This window comes from Paracoccidioides brasiliensis (assembly GCF_000150735.1).
Source record: "Paracoccidioides brasiliensis Pb18 unplaced genomic scaffold supercont2.7, whole genome shotgun sequence".
NCBI classification, from domain to species: Eukaryota; Fungi; Ascomycota; class Eurotiomycetes; order Onygenales; family Ajellomycetaceae; genus Paracoccidioides; species Paracoccidioides brasiliensis.
The window spans coordinates 1,202,797-1,224,749 of NW_011371364.1; the positions used below are offsets into that span (position 1 = coordinate 1,202,797).

At 47.2% G+C, this 21,953-nt stretch overlaps 6 protein-coding genes across 6 annotated transcripts; 2 read left to right on the plus strand and 4 right to left on the minus strand.

The window, feature by feature from the left end:
* Positions 1 to 3,041: 3,041 nt before the first annotated feature.
* On the minus strand, positions 3,042 to 5,564 carry PADG_06066 (uncharacterized protein; the record flags this gene model as incomplete). Its single annotated transcript, XM_010763025.1, has 1 exon — positions 3,042 to 5,564. The coding sequence occupies one exon, from the start codon at positions 5,562 to 5,564 to the stop codon at positions 3,042 to 3,044; it is 2,523 nt and encodes an 840-aa protein (XP_010761327.1).
* A 3,268-nt stretch (positions 5,565 to 8,832) lies between these two features.
* Positions 8,833 to 10,810, plus strand: PADG_06069 (uncharacterized protein; the record flags this gene model as incomplete). The annotated part of the gene is made up of 3 exons (XM_010763221.1): positions 8,833 to 9,078; positions 9,129 to 9,276; positions 9,363 to 10,810. The coding sequence occupies 3 exons, from the start codon at positions 8,833 to 8,835 to the stop codon at positions 10,808 to 10,810; spliced, it is 1,842 nt and encodes a 613-aa protein (XP_010761523.1).
* Positions 10,811 to 12,050: 1,240 nt separating this feature from the next.
* On the minus strand, positions 12,051 to 12,999 carry PADG_06070 (uncharacterized protein; the record flags this gene model as incomplete). Its single annotated transcript, XM_010763026.1, has 3 exons — positions 12,051 to 12,522; positions 12,625 to 12,722; positions 12,817 to 12,999. The coding sequence occupies 3 exons, from the start codon at positions 12,997 to 12,999 to the stop codon at positions 12,051 to 12,053; spliced, it is 753 nt and encodes a 250-aa protein (XP_010761328.1).
* Positions 13,000 to 13,769: 770 nt separating this feature from the next.
* PADG_12031 (uncharacterized protein) lies at positions 13,770 to 17,107 on the plus strand (the record flags this gene model as incomplete). Its single annotated transcript, XM_010763318.1, has 5 exons — positions 13,770 to 13,817; positions 13,956 to 14,120; positions 14,251 to 14,313; positions 14,388 to 14,437; positions 15,340 to 17,107. 5 exons carry the CDS (start codon positions 13,770 to 13,772, stop codon positions 17,105 to 17,107), a joined length of 2,094 nt encoding a protein of 697 aa, XP_010761620.1.
* Positions 17,108 to 17,905: 798 nt separating this feature from the next.
* Positions 17,906 to 18,574, minus strand: PADG_12032 (uncharacterized protein; the record flags this gene model as incomplete). The annotated part of the gene is made up of 1 exon (XM_010763319.1): positions 17,906 to 18,574. One exon carries the CDS (start codon positions 18,572 to 18,574, stop codon positions 17,906 to 17,908), a length of 669 nt encoding a protein of 222 aa, XP_010761621.1.
* Positions 18,575 to 18,581: 7 nt separating this feature from the next.
* On the minus strand, positions 18,582 to 19,997 carry PADG_12033 (uncharacterized protein; the record flags this gene model as incomplete). The annotated part of the gene is made up of 1 exon (XM_010763320.1): positions 18,582 to 19,997. One exon carries the CDS (start codon positions 19,995 to 19,997, stop codon positions 18,582 to 18,584), a length of 1,416 nt encoding a protein of 471 aa, XP_010761622.1.
* Positions 19,998 to 21,953: the final 1,956 nt, after the last annotated feature.

Consider the following 21,953-nt stretch of genomic DNA (forward strand, 5'->3'; position numbering starts at 1 on the left):
TCTCCTCCATGTTGCTGGTTACGTGGTTTACCTGTTTCTCCTCGTCACTGTTATTGGGCAGATCCTGAAATTTGGCTGTGCTGGTACATACATACCTCTAACGAATGGAAGAGTCATGCAAAAGATATGATCTTGTTGGGAAATTTTATACAGCGTAATAGTTTTAGGGAACGGGAATGTAAGGTAATTGTCTCCTGGCGTCCATTGTGGTTTCTTGTAATTTCTTCTCCAGCCTAATTTATATCTGATAGGACAGGGCCTGAAAACATCAACTACTTTTTCCTCATCTCAAGAAGTTAAATGTTTAATCTATCTCCCATTCAAGTGTCGGCTCCATCTCTTCCTAAGAACAGGCGGCTGTTCACGTCACATACTGGCTTTGCGGGAAGATAGTATTCTCCAATAACTAGTGCAACACGGATGTCAAGAAATTTTCCCGTTATGCGCCACCTGAAGTTTAGTCCGGAGAACAATTCTGATCTCCCCATATTAACAGAATTTATTAATCCTTTTTTAGATCCTAAGGGGCTCCGGGGCATTTTCTCCTATTACCACCATCCGGATAACCATGAAAAACGGTAGCACGCTGGAATCCGTCCCCACTTCTCTTTCACACATCGCAACGACATTGACAGTGCACACCTATCTACCATTCATTTTCCCTTTGAAATCCAAACCCAAGCCGTAAGAATTTCGATGACTGGCCTATATCATTTCTTGTACAGAGTATGCGTTTTAGAGCCAAGAAACACGAGCAGAGTATTTGAGTTGTCGGAAGACGACAGCGGCAAATGCTAACTCTAATAAGCTGTGATCTGGATAGATAACTATATCCCAAGGCGCTTTTACAACTGTGGTTTACCGTGTTGCATGTGTATATGCATAGAGTCATGCTGCCCTAGCAGCTGCTATCGGTTAATTGGAAGAAAGAATCCGAATTATTTGGAGCATTGTTGTTTGGGGAGTGGCTATGAGGGAAGAAGAGGCGTGAAGGTATGTCTCATTATTCTATTAATATCGCCATGCATGCATGCATTAAAGCAAGCTGCACGGGCATAGAAATACTACAAAAAAAGGGTTGCGCAATTCCAGTGTCTGAAATAAAAAAAAATAAAATGTTGACAGGAACTACGGAGTATATTCCTCACACTTGCAGCTCTCAGCACACTTCTTTCTATCAAGTCCCAAACAGTGGGCCCCCTCCCCCCGAGGCTCTGCATCTTCCTTGTGGACGTTGTCACCACCAGAAGCAAGGATGAATATGCCTTCAAAGTGCCTGCGCCTTTGATCGCCGGTCATCTGCGTTCTCTATTGGAAGATCCCCCGAGTGAGTGCGCCACATTTCTCTGCGGTGTGCCGTGTCGATCTCTCCCGCTTTTTTGGTCGGGGATTTATGGATCTTGAATGCACAGTTAAGGCCGGCACCATTTCAGCTGCTGCTAGAGGGTCTTTTTTTTTTTTTATCGTATTCTGCTGAACCCCCATTCATATCACATATCAACCCCCCTTTCGCTTTGGCCACAAATGGGAGATGAATCAACACTGCACTAAAAGCATATCTTGACAAGCCGCAACTTCATGGAATGTACACCTGCTGAACTTCATAAAATCTATCAAAAGGTTTTGACCCGTTATGTGCACTTTCTGTCTCGAGTCTCCACTTACCAGTTATCTAAAGCTCCGTGTGTCACATTATCACTAGCAATAAGCGTGGAAATGAACAGGGTCCGGCGTAATTGAGGTCGAATAAAGGTTTTCCCCGAAGATGCTAAAGTTTAGTTAAAGATTAGCGCTGATGATGCCTAAATCTTTAGCCCTATTTAGGCTTCACGCGGTCAAAACCGTGGAGCTTCACAGTGGCGTTAAACTTTAGGGGTTAAGCCCGCCCGCAACTAAATAAATGGCCGAATGAATATTCTTAACTGTCACTTGTTGTTCTCCTGTCCTTCTAACATATCGCAACAGCAGCAAACTATTATAACTAATAAACAATTAAACAATATAAAAAAAGAAACAGTTAACAAGGGCATTCATTTCGACTAATCAAAATTTCAACATGATGGGGGTGTTGGGAAAATGCTGGAAAGCTTGCCCATTGATATTTATAGTAGTTTTAGTACCTATGCTGCTTCCAGTGCAACTCTCGCTCCATGGTATAGAGGCCCCGGAAAGCACTAAGTAACGTCTCGCATTCACGGCGAGAAAGAATCTAACAAGCATGCTTGGAATCAATGGAAAGGTTGAACGGGGTAGCGCTTTTCAGGCGGATGGGAATGCACAATGCTGAATGAACGTATTCGTGGTAGGGAATGTGAAGTAGGTAAAACAGCCCAACATATGTCTTGCGATGGTCTTATGAAGATATATCTATCTATCTATCGAACGTCTGTGTATTGAAGGAGATGTAGCACCCTACAGGAAATAGCATCCAGCATTCATGATATATATATATATATATATATATATGTACAGGTACAATATAAAACATAGCGCAAAAGGGGTGGATGACAGGAAATAACCTCTGTAGCTGTACGGACGGCCACGGAGATAACTGGGAGAAGAACGGTCATATGGAATTGGGAAGAGAAATAAATAAGGCGACAAGCTCTTTAAGAGAAAGGAAATGCTACGTAAAATGCAGATATGAAAAAAGATATAGGAAAAGGAATGGGAATTTCAATATAATAATTAGACCAGCCACTGTTAAGGTATATAAAAAGCAAAGAAAAAAGGGGTAAATAGGTAGAAACATATCGATCAAGAAGATGGGATGCAAAATCGAGGAACGGAAAGTCGGGCGTTTGTTAGACAAGACGACGGGTATCCATCCGGCAGGGTCTAGAAATGGAGGCGTTGCTGTTCTCAGTCAGTTCTTCTATGGATGAACCTTGCTTTGCTGCACCTATTCCCACCCCACCCATCTCGCTAATCTATCCGCACACCCAGCAGCAGAACAGAAGTTCTAAGAAAGACAAAAGAATAAAAAACGAGAAGAAGAAAAAAGCAAGTGTATAAAAAGGAAGGCTGGATGATATATATCACTATGTCCCGCCCACAGTCGTGCCATTATCCACCGTGATCGAAAACTTAACAAAGTCAAGCACGAAGTCATGTTCCGTGCAGTTAACCCCTTTCGAATCCATCTGTGAACCGGATTCTCCTGCCGGATCCTGGAAGAAGGATTGGATCGAATCATGGGCCCGGATGGCATCTTCCACGTATCCTGTCTGCTCAAATATAAAGAGAACGGCGATTCGGGAGAAATCTAGCAACCTTGGAGAAAGGCGATGTGCGGATGGAGAGGACCTGGTTGGAGCGGCAGATGGTGCAGTCAGGGATCTAGAGGCGGGGGTAGGAGTGTCCGGGGAACTCGCTACTTGTCTCCCGACAAGACGGTCTTGTTGGTACCCGCTGCCATGGATGGACTCGTGGGATGCGGTGGGCAACGGTGAACTTCTCGTGCCGGTGTTGCTAAAAGCGCCGTCGGCTAGCGGAACTGTTCGTTTCCGATTCGCGCCATTGAAGGTCACAAGGGCGTTCTGGCTAGTACAAGAAACACTTCCGCTGCTGAAAAGACTGAGGATTTTTGACGCGTTCAGTGGGATACTGAAATTCCTTTGCGAGTTCTCGAATAGCCGTGGAAGGGTGTTGCCTAGTGTTGCATTTTGGAAGCCTGCAGACCCATTGGAAACGTTGATCGTCGTACAGCTGCCATCGCCGGTAACATCACATCTATCCCCTCCGAACCCATTAACGCAGACACATCCGCAGGAGCCCAGATCCCCGACGCTGATACCACCGTTCATGCATGGGTTCGTCGCCTGGCAACTTCCGGACGCAGGCATTGTCGATTGTCGCGGTGGATCCGGACGGTTAACAACGGTAAGCAAAACAGGGATCGTTACGGCGACGGCAACAACAGCGAGAGCGACAACACAGATTAGGATGAATGCCCAGAGCGGAATGCCACAGCACAGACGCTTTCTTTTTGCCGGGCCCTTTTCTGCATCTGCGCGCAGTCTAGGTTCGGTGTCGGTGAAGGGGCCTGGCCACCACTCCCCGCCAGTTGGAGTTGCAATGGCAGGCGGTGGGAATGCAGCTAGAATGTCAGATATGGTACCAGAATTCCGGCTTCTATTATCATTGCTCGCATTCAGAATATCCAACATCCCAAGCCTGCTCGCCGTCTTGCCACGGTCTAGGTTCGACGCAAGCCTGGTCGCACGACGAATTAGCTCAGGCAAGCTTGTTAAACTCCCCCTGGCTTCAGCTCTACGGACGGCGGCAATATCGAGCTGAGGGGGTCGCTTTCTTTGATCCGACTCAGGCAAAGCAGGAAAGCTATCATTTTCAGTCTTCCTCAAAAGCGGCTTTGGAGCTTTACTTTCAAAATACATGATAGGAATTGGAGGTTTTTCACACTCATCATCGTCTGATGTTTCAGAAGCTGAATGACCATCCGAATAATGCGGTGCGGACTGATTTGATAATATAGCAGTAGGATCTTTCACCACCACCACATTTGCATCCGCTGATACAGCCATGCCGATAGGACTAGTCCCTTGCTTTCCATCGACTAATTTGTCACTCCTTGCTTTAGAATCCTGATTGCCATTAGCGGATTGGTCGGCTTGAGGCTTATTTATTGTTAACAGCGAGGCCTTTCCTCTCTTCCCCAGACTGGCTTGTCTGACAAGGGAAACAGTTGGCTTGTCATCTACATCGTGAAGGGATTCCTCATCTGACGACTTCTGCGCGTCAGCACCTGGAGGTGCAGATCCCCAACTGGATGGAATAACTTTGCTTGAAGCGTATGACCCACCCTTTCGCGGCGGGCTTTCAGGAAATTCTTCCGGGATTGGTGAGACGAAGGTTGTGCTCGAGTAATGTGAGGATGGAGTCCGTCGCGTTGAAGGGGGAGGACGAAGATTGAGATTCCTCCGACCGGGAGGTCCAGTGGCAGCGGGAGACGGTTGGGTGATTTGACTACCTGGGGCAGGAAAATCTGGCATAGAACCCGGAGGTCCAGAGTCAGTTAATCCAAACACACTATCAGAAGATGTCAACCTCTCGTCTCTCGTTTGGGCCATTGACTTACCGTTTTGCGTTTGCTGAAGGGATGACGGGGTTGGACGCTTCTGATATGGCATGCTGGGCGTGTATTCATGGATTTTGGACGCATCTAACAATGATGGGACATTGTCAGGTCGAGCAGGCCGTTGAGGAGCTTGGCGTTGAGAAGAGTCCAAAGAGTCGGCCGAAGTGCTATTACCCTTTCGCGATCCAGTTCTGTCGTCGAGCAAGGGCCATTGCGGAGCTGGCGAAGGTTTCGAAATTACAGCGCCCTTCGACGTATTATCGACGGATTTGAATGCAACAGGAACAGGGGGTGGCCGTCGGGGATGACTAAAACCTTGGGGTGGCTTTTGTGGATATCGGCTTTTCTCAAGGTCTTCGAAAGGCGGGATTCCTCTATCCCCAACCTCCATTCTCTCCCTCGCCCTCCGAACCGACCCGCCATCTCTCTCTCCACTCTTACTTCTCCCCTTAAGAGCGTCACTCATGAGACCTCAGGTCTATTCGTTATGTCTTTTGGTTTTGAGAAAGCCGTTATATGTAAGGGTATATCGGAGAGTTTAGAGACGAACACAGAGAAGTCGTAAGAAGTTTCAAGCTGGGTTGCATATCAAGCGCCGCGATGGTGTTGGGGGAGAATATATGAGGTTCAAGCTGACAAATATCGCCGATATCGTGGAGAGGTTGACGAAACCTTTGAGAAAGTAGGCCAGAGAAAAACGAATGACAAGAAAATAAATTCTACAAATCTAGTGTAATCAAGGTAGAATCGGTTTACCACACGTCGTATTTCAAAGTTCAAAAACTTCAAGACGTCGAAAGAGTGTTGAAAAGGGGGCGTAAAAGACAGTAGAGTGCAAATCAGGGCACTCAGAAAGAACCTTCGATGACGGTGTCGTTAAGTTGCGGAGCCAGCAAGTGTGTAAACAGACAGGAGAGTGAATATAATGGAGGACTTCAAGTCCACTTAAGATACAGATCTATAAACAACATTCGATGTCTATATGGCTAGTCAGTTTCGCCATCGCCAGCTCAGATGCACGCAGCGTATTTCCAGGACACCATGCCGAGGGGGTGACCATATAAAATAAACGCATCACAGTGCTGCCACGAAAAGCGCATGGAGAGACAGACGCGACAGAAATGGAGCAGTAATCGAGTTCACGCTCAATTTCGGTTAACCAAGGCTGCACTCCTCCACGCCGGATCGCGATATATACGGGGGGGGGGGGGGGGGGGGGGATCATGCAGAACGTACCACAACGTAGGTGCCAATTTTCTGTGGTTTGAAGGAAGCGACAGTACATGATAGCGACAGCAGGCTCTCGAAGCAGGAAATCTCAGCCAATCTTTGGCTTCCTCAATCCCAAACTCGGGACGTCTCGAAATAACACTCTCTGTCGGGAACAAGACACATCTGCGTCAGGTTAACGCCAGCAAGCCCAGCAGTCACTGGATCTATCAACGAAATGTAGTGGAAGGGTCCCAGAGCCCTGATCAACAGAGGAAGGACACTGCAAAGCTTCTAGCTCAGAGGGACAGGCAGGGGCCAAAATGTTACAAAGAAAAAGAAAAGAGTTGAAAAGGAGCGTCCTTTTCACTCAGAAAAGCATGAGAAGAGAGAGAACAAAGAACGATAGAACGACGATTCTGCGGAAGAAGAGTCCTCGCCCTGTTCTTCCTGCGGCCGTCACTCCACAGACAGACACGGCTTGTGCCGTTTGCAATTGGCTCCCTGGGACGGGACTTGAGAAATTTCGAAACATAGCGCAGATTCCAAGGCGACAACTCGTATCGTCATGGTGTCCACAGGATCCGGGATGCCGCACTTTTTATTGGTCGTCGAGAATGTTTTGTTTCCAAGGCTGATATTAGCTTCTTGCCTCTGGGCTAGAGAGGGGTTGCGTGAAGCGCAGCAGAATATCCAACAGTGATTTCTCAGATAGTTAGCTAGTTACCTCAGATGCTATTTAACGTACGTCCCAAGCAAGCGAGCAGCCCATTTCAAGATATTTCCCACTAACTAGTTAACCAGTTGAAAGTGTGCTGCAGTCATCAAATCCAACAGAGAGAGGGCTGGGCAAGAGTCTTCAAGAGACTTTCATCTGCTGAGCTTAGTGAACAGTCTTGATATCAATCCTTGTCGGCAAAGCCTGGCCACACACAGAGTGCAAGGAACACACTCAGGCATGCAAGAATCAGCTTTCCTGCACCTAGTTTGACTTGACCGAATTTAATATTAACTGGTAATGGTTGAGTTGTGGATATATCAGGCATTTGATATCTAATCTGGTTATGCATTTGAAATGCTCTGAACTGGTTGCTCGCTCGCTTGGGAATTGGCAGAGCATCTGTAACTGCTACCACATTATCCATTGAAAGGCTTTCGTGGAGATATCAAAACCTCTAGAAAGGCACTTTTGCTCGTAACCCTTTGTATTTCAGGGCACTTGGGCGAGTAGCTAGTTGGGTATTTACCCCATAATTAGTATAATTAACCAAGTTATCCTGAAAGCGAGAATGCAATTAGCCTTAACCCCATGACGGCCGTGCCGAGAGGTTTAGCATTGGATGCTACGTTTCAGGCCGTTCAAGATGGCTTAAGATAATCCCTAACTGGTTAAGTTAGTTAGTAGGACGTGGCCGGGGTGGTCAATGGCTCTTCTTCTTCGAATAAATAAATAAGCTTCTGGTAACCCTACCCCTCATCCCCCCCCCCCCCCGCTGGGAGCGTTGGAATGGCCCTCAGAATGAGCCACTCCGGATGGTGACTCGCCGTCAGAAACACACCAACTTCCCAAGGTCAATATTGTTCGGGATGATTTACCGTTGACTGCGGGCGGCTCTGTATGTAGCTTGCTTGTTGGAACTCGACATTAGCAGGAATCTTCTCATACGCACCGATGTTGAGAGATCCCGGAGTGAGAATCATTTACCCGTACCTCGAATCAACCCAACAGAGGATGTACTAGATATACTAGAGGCGCATCTAGCATGGAATATATTTGCTTGCCTGCATCTGCTTCATTTATGAAAAGAACAAGAATTGCATTCTCAGGTTCAGATAGTTACCTCATGTAAATGGCCATTTTGGGGAATGCTCTACGGAAACTTCCCACCACCAGCATGTCACTGTGACAACTGCATGGGAATGAGGGAGAAGACATGAGTCAAGAGGGCAGGAGACAAATGACAGAAAGTAGAAAAAGAAGATGCTCGATTACGGTGTTTTGGGGTGAAGGTATTATTATGAACTGCTTCAGTGTCCGCTCATGTTATCAGCCAGAGAGGTTCACGTTTTTGACAAGTTGCTCTGGCATCAGCAAAGTCAACAGCTGAGTGAACACCGTATCTTCTACGACTGCTTCATCCCTATAGCATTCTTTCTTCTCAAAGAGAGTCAACAGTTTCTTTCTATATAACCATGAGCTATAATATCATGTTTCTCATTGGTAAGCAGGTGCATAACTGACTGCTAACTATGGTCTGACACAAATAGCTTCACGGTTTCCCGACAACCCCCTTGATCCTACCATATGCCCTTTTTTGCAGGCCCTCCATACTCTGGCTGAGAAGCTGGCAAACGACTACGGAATCTATCACCTCTGCCTGAGCAATGAACTCCCTCACATGAAACATCCCCAGTTGGATGTGTTCTAAGATCCTACTCTGAACAAGACGAAGTGGTTCCCTGAGAGCTACAAAGCAAAAAGTGACACGCCATGTGGATTTCCTCACGGATGGATTCCCCGCTGGATGACGCTACCCAAGCTTCCGTATTTGAGAAAGGGGCAGGAGGTTGCTTCGCTCCGCTTCTATATCCATGGCCCCTCGTTGGCATATCTTGTGGCCATTAAAATCCGTCGGGGGATGGATAACCAAACACCGAACGATGTTCCTTCTGCAGCTCCTCCACCGGGGCGCTGCGTTGCTGATTCAAGGCAGGCTGCGTCTCCTGTCGCTACTGCCCACGTCCCCGATTCCCTCCCCCAATGCCACCTGGTTTGTTTACCCACCCGCAAAACCACTCCCTGTTGACAGCTGGGCCGAAGTGGTGTGTGTCTCTGCACAACCGCCCGCTGGGTTCCAGTTCCTCTTCGACAGCGATAAGCTTCTGTATTTCAGAATCGGCGTCTAGTCACTGGTGTGTTCTCGGAGGAATTTCGTTGGCGATGGGCTCTCGGCCAGGCTCGATTGACCGTATGTTACTCGTGGCCTTGACCTAATACCTAGATTTCTATCTCACACTCTCAGGGACCGGATTCTGACTTTTTAGCTTTTTCTAGAACACCTGGATCGCCAGAATCAGGGTCAGTCGGAGGCGGATTATGCAGGCCTCCGTTCTTCTCCACCCGACGAGGGGGTTGTCGACGCCACTCTCCTGCAAGCATTGCGGAAAACTTCACCCAACACAAGCCGAAAAAGGATATCCCAAACAGTTCTAACAAGGCCACTTCCATTCCGTGACTATTCAGCGCGTATGAAGGAAATCTCAGGCAGCCATACGCCAAGATCACCGCAACTTCCCCACATTTCAAGAGTATCAAAATTAAACCTGCGGCGAAATCAACAGAGCTCGCAGCAGTTAGTCTTTAAAAAGACCAATACCCAGCAGAGCCCTGGAGCCCAGTCGGAAGAGAACCATTTTCAATTTTCAGATCAACTATCCTCTCCTCTATTGCTTGTGCCTGAAGTTTCTCCAAATGGAACGCGCTGGACAACAGTACCCATGGCGGATGAGCCCATCAGCAGTGGTTTCAATTCCCCATCATTTCCCAATCCGACAACCGCCCCAAGAGCAGCCAATTCACAATTCCTAAGCCGATACAAGGCGGGAAAAGCAGTGCCTCTGCGTACCCCTGAGGCAAGAAGCTCTCCTCTGAACTTGAACGAAGCAAAACTTACTCGATGCTTCCAAAACACCTCACTTTCTGACGTTCAATGCTGGCTCGATGGATTAAACGTCGAATCTCCCAGCGAGTTATACGAATCTGATGATTCTCCATCTGTAAGCAGGATGAGACGGGAAGTGTACAATTCCGACTGCAATCTTCCGCAGTCACAGGTGCTCAACGTGCATCACTCTAGCCCTCGTGTTGGAAGCGGTAAAGAAAACATGTCGCCCTCGTCATCCGCCTTTGCTGCGGGGTCCAAGTTATCACCACCATTACACACCAGGGATGAAGAATATGACGCTCCGGATTCGGTAGCGTCTTCTACTTCCCCCTCCCTTCGGGAACACAGATCGAAACTCCCCGTCCCATCGACCCCAGTTCTCGTTCGCAAGACGCAAAAATGCTTCACATCCCCGAGGGCTTATATACGTGGGCGCATCTCACCCACTCTCCCACGAGGCCACTACGTGCTTCCGCCCCGACGAAAGAAAGTGAGGTCGTCTTCGAACTCAGCGTGTCCGCTGTCGTCTTCGGCCTATGACCCCATGCAGCCATTCGAGATTGCAGAAGACGAAGATGCAGACATTCCTGCAAAACCCCCCACTGGTTCGTCTTGCCCCCGGAAAGAAACTTGGATGGGGTTGCGTGAGTTAAGCCCCCATGTCACACCGTTTCGTAAGGGCCAGGGACCAAAAAGATCCAGATGCTCTAGCTACTACGATGAAGACATCCTCCTGGAGACAAAGACGGAAGGAGAAACGTTGGCATCTTCGAAACTACCAGTCATGGGAAATGGCCGTCGGATTCCCATCGGGCATTCAATGAACATGGGGGAATAAGAGGTCAATTGAGCCAAAGCATACAAAAAAAGGCAGAGTTTTGGGGTTGAAAGATTTCCTCTCCTGATGACGAGGAGAATGAATGGAGTCATTCCCTTTTTAAAGACCATGTGTAGTTTGTATTGAACCCAAAAGCGATTGCAATCCCTTGTTTTACAGTCATCTTTTCCCTATCCACCAAGCTCCGCTTCCCTCCGCTGCAGGCGTCTAGTTTTTACATGCACGTGTCTCACCTATTATATCTTCCGTTTGTTATGTCTTCCCGGAGAGTATTTCTTCTATTAGTATCTTCATAATTGGACAAACAAGTTGTTCTACCATCTCTCAGTTCTGTTCTGACATCGTTGGCTCCATTTCCTAAAGACACTCCGATCCCATGACTGTTTTTCTTATCGAAGGGATATGATAGAAATCCAATGAAAACCCGCATTCATGTATCCATTCTCTCATGACATACATATATTCGATCAACATCAACGTCCACACCGTTACTCGTCGTTGATAACCAATGATCCATGAGATCTAACCATTTCCATCAATCTCCAGGCTATACATCACATTCCCCCCAAAAAAAACCTGCCTACTTCATACGGTGTTTCCTAGCAACCCAAGAGACTCTGCTCGACATACTATCTATACGTCGAACGACAGTTAGTGGCAGAAGCCCGAAACTGAGCATCTCGTTGCTTCTCTGGTTCGATCCCTTGCTCAGGCCAAGGCCCAGTAACAGATGTTAATGCAAGCTTTGGAACAGCATTCCTCGTTTCTGCTGCAATTTTCGGGAAGCCCTGAACAACCAACCAAACGTGGACTTTAGGTTTTGTTTTATTTTAATTTAATTTATTTTTTTAACGTTTGGCTGGCTCGTGGAATGGGCTATGAGAGCTTTGTGTTGAAGAGCTGAAGGCCCCCTTGCGGACATTGAGCAAGTGGAGGCAGATGCTCAATGGGTAGAAGCAAGCACCACCAAAGGATAGGTCTCTTAATAAATAAGTAAATAACGGATAAATCCCCCGGTAATGAAGACGACGTGATACGATTCCACGTCAGCTCCTTAATTGTCAACAAGACATTCGAGTCTTCACGGCTCCCGGTAATGAATGACCTTGCCGGACCGCAGTTACAAAATGAAGCCGAGGTCCTCTCGATCTGTGACTTTCATGCGTCATACTTTGTGTGCCCATCGACGTGATCCCTCCTTGCGCTGGCCACCCTGGCGTGCCGACTGGGACGGAAGTTTTTACCCTTCGCGTGATCCACCCTCAGCAGCTTCACGTGCCAACAGCAGGGCCCTCAATGCCTCCACCTTTTTCTCCACCTCTCGCATCTCAGTGATCACATTCGCCAGGGCAGGTATGGCGCCTTCAACAACCTCAGAGAAAGTTTGCTGTGCACTTCGTAGAGCTGTAGGGACTAGGATTCCAAACCAGTTTAATGGATTGGGGGACTGCGGGGGTGGCGCGTTGCTGCTAGGCTGTTGCGGTTCTTCGGAAATTCCGGGAGGATCAAGGGAAGAGCTTCTGGAGGGCGAGGACGCGCTAGATCCCTTCTCGTCGTTTTGGCTCTCCGGGTCACCTTTGTCGACTCCTTTGGCGGGAGAAGACGGGAGGAAAACGTTCTTTATAACGAACGTCGGATTGCTCCCTGTTTGGTTAGAAGTCGCGTCGGGAGAATTTTGCAGAAACTCAATTGTCGAGGGTGGGCTAATTGAACTGTGGGACGATATAGAGCTGGGTCAGCATTTTCTCGCTGTTCACAATCTATGCATCTACGTATCACGGTGTAGGATGTGTTGGTGAGGAGGAGGCACATACAGTTTCCTCATTGCCTTCATTCTCTCATCGTAGTAATCTTCGCCATACCGACGGCCTGGTGGACATGAGCGATTCGCACGCGCAAGAGAAAAAAATCCCTACCAGCCAATTATTTTAGTAATTCTATATTTAAAATGAAATAGGATATAAATAAGAAAAACCCGAACTGAGGAGAGGGATTCGAAGTCCTACAGCGGAAAATTGTCGTCCAATCTCTTCATGGAGTAGCTGCTGTTGATCCAGGAGAAAAAGGTAGTGTTCCAGAACACTATCCAACTTCCGGGAAAGCTCCACATATGATGTATCTTGTGAAGATAGCTCTTCGGGGTCTCCTTCAAGCGCCAGGGTCGCGGGGGGTGTTGGTAGATGCACCATTGATTCCCCCGGGGCTTCAGAACGAGCAGCACCACGGGTGAGATGGCAGAGGGAAAATCTGCAATAAACGGTAAAGAAATGTATATTTTGGCACCGTTGCGATATCGCGGGGCTGCCAAACTCCGTGTAAAGTAAATGCATTAAACAGTGGAAGAGGACCAGAAATTGAGGTTGTATTTTTTTTTAACTCAAGTAAAATATTTCAAAGTTCGGATTGCTCATCAGAATTGCGACTAACTCATTTTGGATCTTCAACAGTATTCTGATTAACTTATCCATTCCACCACTGCAACCAGCTTTGGACGACTCCAGGGAAGACAGCAGCAGCAGCAGCAGCATCCTCCTCCTCCACTACACACGAATCCCGTGGAAATATTCATATTCGATCATTGATTAACCCCTCCTACCAGGTATAAGACATTTTCCTTGCTGTCTGTCTGAACAGCCACGTCTGGCTAGTAGACACTTCTCGAACCCTGGAACGTCATTGACGAATCCCATGCGCCATCGTTGCTTTTATTGCTGCTACTACAGACATTCCGTGCCAGATCATTCACGAGATTGAGGGTCTCATTATTCTCAAACCGAAGACACCCTGCAGCATCTCAGTCGTTGCGCACTGTCGCATCCACCGCGCTGCGAGAACCGCATACCAAACACCATATATCCGGTGTCGGTTTGTAAACTACCTTCGGGAAGGAATCACTCTACGCAAAAGACAAATAAAGGAGAGAAATCATTCATTATAATTTGTCTACAAGTCTCCAATCATGTCCGTTGCCACTCAGGTAAATACCGCTTTCCAAGCTCGCTCGCTGGTATGGTGCTCACTCTCTCCCTGTTCCTTTTCGTACTTCCCTTTGCTCTCTGAATTTCGTATTGTTTTCCAGTCAAATCTCCTCATACTCTTATGTGCTGGCTGTTCTTTATTCTAACTAGCTGTTTTATTACATCAGTTCCGGTCACTTCTCCGTCAATCGCGGCAATTTGCGGCATATAATTTTCGGGAATATGCCTGGAGAAGGACGATAGATGCATATCGGGAACACCAGCATGAAACGGATCCGCGGAAAATACAGGAGCTAATGCAGAAAGGGATAGAGAATCTGCGCATGATGAAGGTGAGCACCACAGCGCCTCATCTGCCCGTCCTCCGGCTCCGCGTTTTGATGCTCAACTCGACGGATAAAGACCTCATTCTTGATTTAATGGAATATATTCACTAATTATTTGTTTCCCCCGTGTTTGCAGAGACAAACTGTCATAAGCCAGTTCTACCAACTAGATAAGTTAGTGGTGGAAGGCGAAGCTGCGGTACGCTGAGAATTAACCCTTTCATGACCCGTCGAAAGTGCAGGGAACATGTGCTAAATCCTTTCTTTGTTTAGGGTAAAGAATCTGGAAAAGAGGGTGGCATCGTGCGGCAGAAGGATACAGGGTAAGCATACAGCAAAATCTAGATTGTGCTTGTTCCTTTGCTAACAAATCCACTGCAGATGGGATTAATTTGATGGGGCTATGCTTCAGTTTGTGGATGGGTGGGTTCCAAGGCGTAGAACCTTATAAAAGTATGGGGCGAAGAATCATATTTCTTATCCCCAGCGAAGTCCATGGGACTCTGTGTACATATATATATGTATTAGAATTTTTTCTTGCAGTACTAATGTTAACCGATATTGTGAAGGCCATCGAGCTTCTGGTGCCGTCACACCTATGACACGATATCACTGATCCAACAATAAATATATTCCTTTCCGCAGATACTGCGTCGTATCTGCACCGATAAATAAATATCGTAGAAATCAACCCGTTCAGTGCTCAACTCGAGCATTATCAAAATATCCTCGTCTTTTGCTTTGCTTCTCGTCCTTCAACGACTCTAAAAGTAGGTGGTGCGTGGAAGTTAAAATTGTCACGTGATGACGTTCCATCTTTCACGTGGTAACTTGACCAAACATCCTTGACAAAAGCATCAACAAGACACAACATGTGAATGCGCCAGAGTGGATACGCACGCGGTAGAGATACCTGCTAAATATATACACAGTTTTGTCTAATCCTTGATATACTCCAGTCTCTTCTTTGAGAGGCGGAGTCCTGCCGCATCCAACCTCCCATTGTTGAAGTTTCGCAATGGCTCCGGTATGTCTTCCTTATGTCCGTTGCCCCAAACAACAACAACATCCCTGGGATCAATATCATATTGAAAGATTTCATGAGTTGCACGAAGAAACAACCTTGCGTGTGAGTCTCGGGAATGCCTGAGCGGATATGATATTTTCTAAACCATTTTATTTACCAAATGCGACTTGCCCCTGTTTTAAACTCATCGACTGATAGAATGTCATTCCAGTTTCGATCCTCTCGTCGTTCCCAGGCATTCGCCGAAACTATCCATAGGACGAGAACTGGACAGATTGATCACGATGTCTTTGAAGGTTTCCCAGTACGGCGCTGGATCCGGCAAACGGTTGTGATTTCTCAGACCCCCAAGGATGACCAACCAGAACGTAGAATCGGAGGCACACAAGCCCGGCCCGAATTACCAATGCCTAAAGACAGTCATCTTTTAACACCAACAAGTCGAGCATTGCTACGTGCTGCGCGCGCTGGATGCAAATATATTCGACCCACGCCCCGTAATGTTGAGGATGACGAGAAGGAGATCAAAGATGCGGATGCGGCCGTAGCTCCTCCTCCGTCCGAGCGCACATTCACCGCTAGAAAATGGACATTGTTACCACGTCATATGGAACCTCCCGAAGTGGAATATCTTGCGAAGAGAAGGACTGGGCTGTCGTCGTTATATGGATCAGCTACAGCAAACAGGACAATAGAGGTGCAACCCGTGAAGAAACAGCTAATGAGGAAAACTAAGTTCAAAAAGGTTGACGCAGCTACGGGGAAGGTCTCAATATACGAAGCCTGGGTGCCTGAAGGTCATAAACTAGAAGGGGAGATAACAGAAGATGCTGAGGTCGTTGCTGAAAATGCTGAAGCGACAGTTGTTGCCGCATCTCCCGCTCCAGGAACGATTGTTGAAGGTGTTGGGGTAGTAGACGAAGAAGGTGTTGTTGTCGCAGGCGCGGATGTGGGTATTGTGGCCCTGGTAAAAAAGAAATATCCCCCACCCAAGAGAAAAGCAAAGGGTATTGGAAAAGGCAGACGGAAGAAGGTGATGTTTGCGCCTGGTAATGGGGAGGTCGTCCCCACTGCCCCTCGTGCTCCTAGTGATGATTCCCAGGCTGCAGGGGACATGGTGGAAGAAGTTAAGATTGAAAATTCCAACATTACAACAGGGTCACAGCATGAATACGAAGATGAGGATGAGGAAAACGAGGGCGAAGAAAGCGATGAAGGGGAAGGATCAACACCGGACTCGAAATCCGCGGGAACTGTTAAGAAACCCAACCAAGATAATGGCAATGCGCCCGAGGCTCCCGAAAAGGAGGAACTAAAACCGCCAATACAAGAACATCCATTGATCCCAGAACAAGAGCAACAAACAGATGCGTCAATGCCACCACGAGTCTTGTCCAGCTCCCCAGACCTCCCTCTTTCAGCTGCCTCTGCTAGTCTTACTACAAAGCCGTCCGACGGAAATATATCTCCGACATCCGAATCGCAACCAACACTGCCAACAGCACGGCAGATCATTTCCCCAACCCCAGATACAACACTCTCTGAAAGGAACGGCGACGCCGCCAAGAACGGACAAGAATTCCCTCCTTCTGAGCCCCTCTCACAAGATGCACATACTCAAAATGGCTTTTCAGCACCACTACCACAAACCCCTACAAAGGCCGACGGGTCAGAACCCACTTCTCCTCAACCTGGAGATCAACCAGGGTCGGCCTCACCGCATGAAATTACTCCATCAGCTGCACCAGAAGCAAGCAGCGGAACTGTTCTTTTTGATGACGGCGAAGTTGATCTGCTTGGTAGCCTGGAAGCTAGTCTAGATAACGCCAACAAGCCCGAAGCTGCAGACACTCAAACCCCGTCGGCGGAGAACTGCCAGAACAATGCCAATAGTTCGCAGCCTGAGACTTCTGCTCCCCATAATCCGGAAGCTTTTGAGAAAGAAGATGTTGAAATGACCGGATAAATACACTCCTGAACCGGAGCTTGTCCTTGTGTTTTATTTTCGTTTTCTTGTCGATACCTCATCGAAATGGACTCCCGCTTTCCAACTTCTCCTAGTTTCCTTGATCTATTTTGGGTCGCGTCTATATGAATCGACCTTTTTGGCTGGCGAATTTCTACTGTATACCAGGTGGTGGATTGCTTTTTGGAGCTTTTGGGGCGGATTGCATAGGTGCATTGGGGAGTATGAAGTGATCAAGCTATTTCTCCAACTACCATTTTTGCAAGTTTCAACGTTTGCTCGTGTTCTCCATTTTTATGATTACAATATTCCATATTGGCCTGTGTTTTTTTTTTCAAGATTGAGGACTTCTTGACACCTGTTGGGTCCTAAGTTGCCCCCGTCCGCACAGCATAATTATGTCTAGGTTGAATGGTTTTTGGCTTTTCTCTTACACCATAGCATTTCAGGAACAGAGGATTTGAATATCAAACCAAGGGCTTTGATGAAACAACTGTATTAATTATGTTTCGTCCCTTCTCGCATCGCTAATATGATGTTTCAAATCAATTGATGTCTATATTTGTTTCGAAGGGGGGGATCTAATTTCCCGCGTTATCAGCATTTTTGTCACATCTCCTTCCCCTCGTTCTTCCTACCGACTCAGTCTCATCTTGAGTGACACATCAGTGGGAGAGAGTGATTTATGCGGTTTTAAAGGGCACCACTATAAATTTTTGCAAATGGATGGAAAAAGGAATGGAATTTATTTCATAAGATGAAAATGTGTTGGACGGGGATTTTTTACTCATGATTTGTTCAGTCGCTAGCCACAGCATCCTCACCAATCTTCGCAGCTACTTTGCCCGCCATAACCTGCTCCCTCGTCACACTCATCATATCTGCCGGCAATCCCATGGAAGCAAGAAAACGGATTGTATCAGTCCACTCTCGCTCTTTCTTCTCGTCACTCCATTTCATCTCCTCGGCCATCAGATCTATCAACCCTGGTAGCGCCTGTAAGGCCGCATTAGTGTCCACAAAGGCCAGGCGGGTGCGCCGGGCAAGGATGTCTGCGGCCGTCATTGCGTACTCGTTCTTGATGGCGTATTGGATTTCCGCTGTGAGGTATGGGTAGGAAGGGGAGAGGCGTGCGTGCGAGGTAGGGGAGACGGTCGCTGGAGAGGTAGCAGACGAGGAGGCAGAGGATGCAGACAAGGAAGCAACCTCCCATGCGCGATCACCGTATGAGCGTGCTAGGTGCTGCGCGACATCAGAATCAAAGTTGAACTTCTTGATAAGGTCAATGTACAGGGTGGTGTGATAACCATGTGCGCCGATGAGCGGCAGAGATTCCGTTCTGCAGGTGCCGTCCAGGGGTACCGCAGTCTCGTCAATACCAATACCACTGATATCAGGCAGTTTCTGATGCCCGTGTGGCTTCAATTGGAACTCTGTTATAGCCCTGTCGACCGTATCCTTGGCCATTTCGCGATTACGTGGTCCATTTTCCACCGGCACAGGTGAGCAGACCAGACTCTGAGACCGTAACCAAATGACTTCGTACAAGGGACTCTGTGTTCTTAGAAATGGGGTCAAGGACAAGTGGTCGGATACCAGACCATGCAGAGAGCACATCAGAGCGGCTCAAGTTGATTTCTGGTAACAACTGTTTCCTAATCTCGTTCAAAATCCAGTCGATATCCTTCCCTTGAGGGATAGGCTGTCTCTCTACTTCACAGCGGCTATCTGTTGTACCAGCAATCAGATTTCCTTCCCACGGCAATAGGAAAATAACGCGTCCATCTGATGAGGGATCGACGAGGCCGAGTTTCTCGGACCCAAGCCATCCAGGGAGGACAACGTGGACACCACTACTCGGTGCCACTGTATTCTTCTTTGTGGTCTCATCCATTTTTTGAATCGCGTCTGAAAAGGGCCCAGTCGCATTAACCACTCCCCTCGCGCGTACGGTAAATGCCACATTTTCTTTTCCAGTTTCGCTGAGCGTGTCCCGAACCTGTGCGCCACAAATCTTGCCATTGACATCCTTCTCCAACTTGGTAACTTCCATGTGGTTAACAACTGTAGCACCATACAGCGCAGCTGTTATGGCCAGGGAAACATTCATCCTCGAGTCATTATGCTGACCATCGTAGTAACAGAGGGCGCCAACCAAGCCCTCCACATTCAGCGTTGGGAAAGCGCCCATCACTCTGTTCTTGGTCATAAAGTATGAACCCTCGGGTGGCCCTTGGTGGCCCGCCAGCAAGTCGTACATCTTAGCTCCCGCCCACAGATAGGGGGCCTGCCACCATGAGCGAACTGGCAGCAGAGTGGGCAGCCACGTCGAGAGATGCGGGGCGATATCGAGGAAATATTTGCGCTCGTGCAATGCTTCCCGCACCAGCTTGTACTGGTTGTAATCTAGGTTCAAGATAGCCTTTTCAAGGTATCGAACACCGCCATGGACTAGCTTTGTGCTTTTACTGCTCGTCCCGCTGCTAAAGTCCTCTCGTTCGACAAGGGCGATTTTCAAGCCCCGCGTCGCAGCATCGAGCGCGATGCCTGCCCCCGTGGCACCGGCACCGATGATTAGAAGGTTGTATATACCCTCTTTATCCTTGTCTCCTTCTCCTCCCTGTGATAATCTTGATGTTATCTGTTTAGTAGGCTGGAGCTCGTTTTTCGCGCTCCGTCTCAACTCCGATATTTGTTCATCTCGCGACTTGACTTGAGGGAATCTGGGTGGGATGTCTCTCGGCAGGAGAGATCTGTTCTTGGCTCCTGGTCGACTGGGACTTCCGGTGTATGATGCCACTGCGTAGAAAGCTATGCCACCAGCGACGGCGAATATTGGGGCGGAGCCCAACAATCTAAGTACCCTCCGTGATGCGAAGCGGGACGTCATGTGGATATACCAACACCTGTTCTTCCCTTCAATGATTTAAGGCTCGGGCGAGCTTCGTGGTTGAATCTATCAAAAACTTCTTTAGATTCGATGTAGCTCGGACAGAAGCAGGTGGAGCGGTGGAATCCTTGGAATTATGAATTATGTCGACATAAGATGACGAGTCTATATGTTTAAATCCGCGGAGACGAATGATAGGTAAAGAGAAGAACCTGGAAATCTATCTCTATTTATCTATGGGAGAATGGGAAATAAAATAGATTCTCAAAAAAAAGAGTGGCGTGAGTTGGTCTAATGAAGACAAAAGGAGTTCAGAACTTGTTCGCCCACGCAATTCAAAAAAAAAAAAATAATAATAATAATAATAATAATAATAATAAAGAAAAACAGTACATACTTCACAATGCAACTGGAGAGAGGGGCTTCTGGTACCTTATTAAAAGAGAGAATGAAAGAATAGTAAGTTAAAACGTAGAAGACGAAAATAAGAAATTTGGATATCATTGAAGAGAGAAAAAAAAAAAAAAAAAAAAAAAAAAAAGGGCAAATGCCCCCGTATTTTGACTCCATAGATACTGATGTCTGTTCTCCGCCATTGATGACAACACCCAACAAGTCAGGGCATCCTCTACAAAGGACAGGGCAGTCAGTCCGTTAATAAGGGATACGCTGGTATGCATGGAACCGAGGAATTTTTCGAAGAAATGGATTTTCATGTGATTTGTGTTTTCAGTCCCCTTTTACCCCTTGATGCATAGTTATCTAGTTCACCAGAGGGCTGACTGGAACGGCAGTGAAAGCTAATAGTCAGTCAATATCACGGCACACACAGCCAGAATCCATTCAATGATTCGCATTTGAGCTGCCAGGGTCAAATGGAGGGGGATCGAAAACAAACCGCCAACCGTTATTTTAAGACACAGGTAGAATGATATAGCCTACTGCCGTATCAAGATTAATTCCTATAATTACAGCTCGACGAACTCAGCTGAACCCGAGAAATGTCCAAGGTTTGCGGAAAACTTGCAGAACGCCTGACAGGAATCTTTCATCATGAGCATGTGAAAGGATGACGATTCCTCCAAGGTCAAATCAATCAATAACTTGCCCTTACAAGGGGACTTCCATTCGTTCTCGCTTCGTTTCTCCTTAAATTCTCTCGAAAGGGGAACTTTTGCTGTGCGCCTGATGTGATCGGGTACCTCGTGCGGTTAAATCCCGACTCTGTGGTTCTCCTGCACCCCCACGGATGGTTTTGAAACGGATGATTTCTCCTGTCAAATCCATGCGCCTCCCCCTTCACCCGAGAATCGCAATACAAGGGGGGAGACTTAGCAAACCGTCCGGTGAAAGTGAAAAGTTGCTTGAAGGGACACTACTAATAGATCGTTGTATGTACGTATGTCAGTCACATCTTATTATTAGCCTTGCTTCCCGCAGGCAGATGGATGAGGAGAACTTTGCCGAACTCCAATCTCGGAACGTGTCTCTTTTTCGGAGTCGAAAGACATTGTTGATTTCCAAGCGATGCCGGGGGGTTCGTATAGCTACATCTCGAAGAGTCACTGGCTTAATAAAAATGGGGGTGATATAGTTTGGATGTCGAGCTTCCCCTACAACCCGCCCTTTTGTCTCTATCATACGCGTTGATGGTATCTGTGTCTCAGAGTGAAGGCTTCCCTTGTTGATGGCCTGATAGCACCAGTATATATATGTATATGCATATGTATATTTGCAAGTCAACCAGATCTCATAACAACACCATAAGTGGTAATTCTCATGTCATTGTTTTCAAGCATGCGTGTAAATATATATATATATATATATATATATATATATATACATCACGGATTGTTGATGCGTTCCAATATAGTTATCTCTAGGAGGGGGGAGGAAAAGGAAACAAGATACCTTCATGTGCCTTATTTCAAACAGTTGCTATGTTTTTTTTTTTTT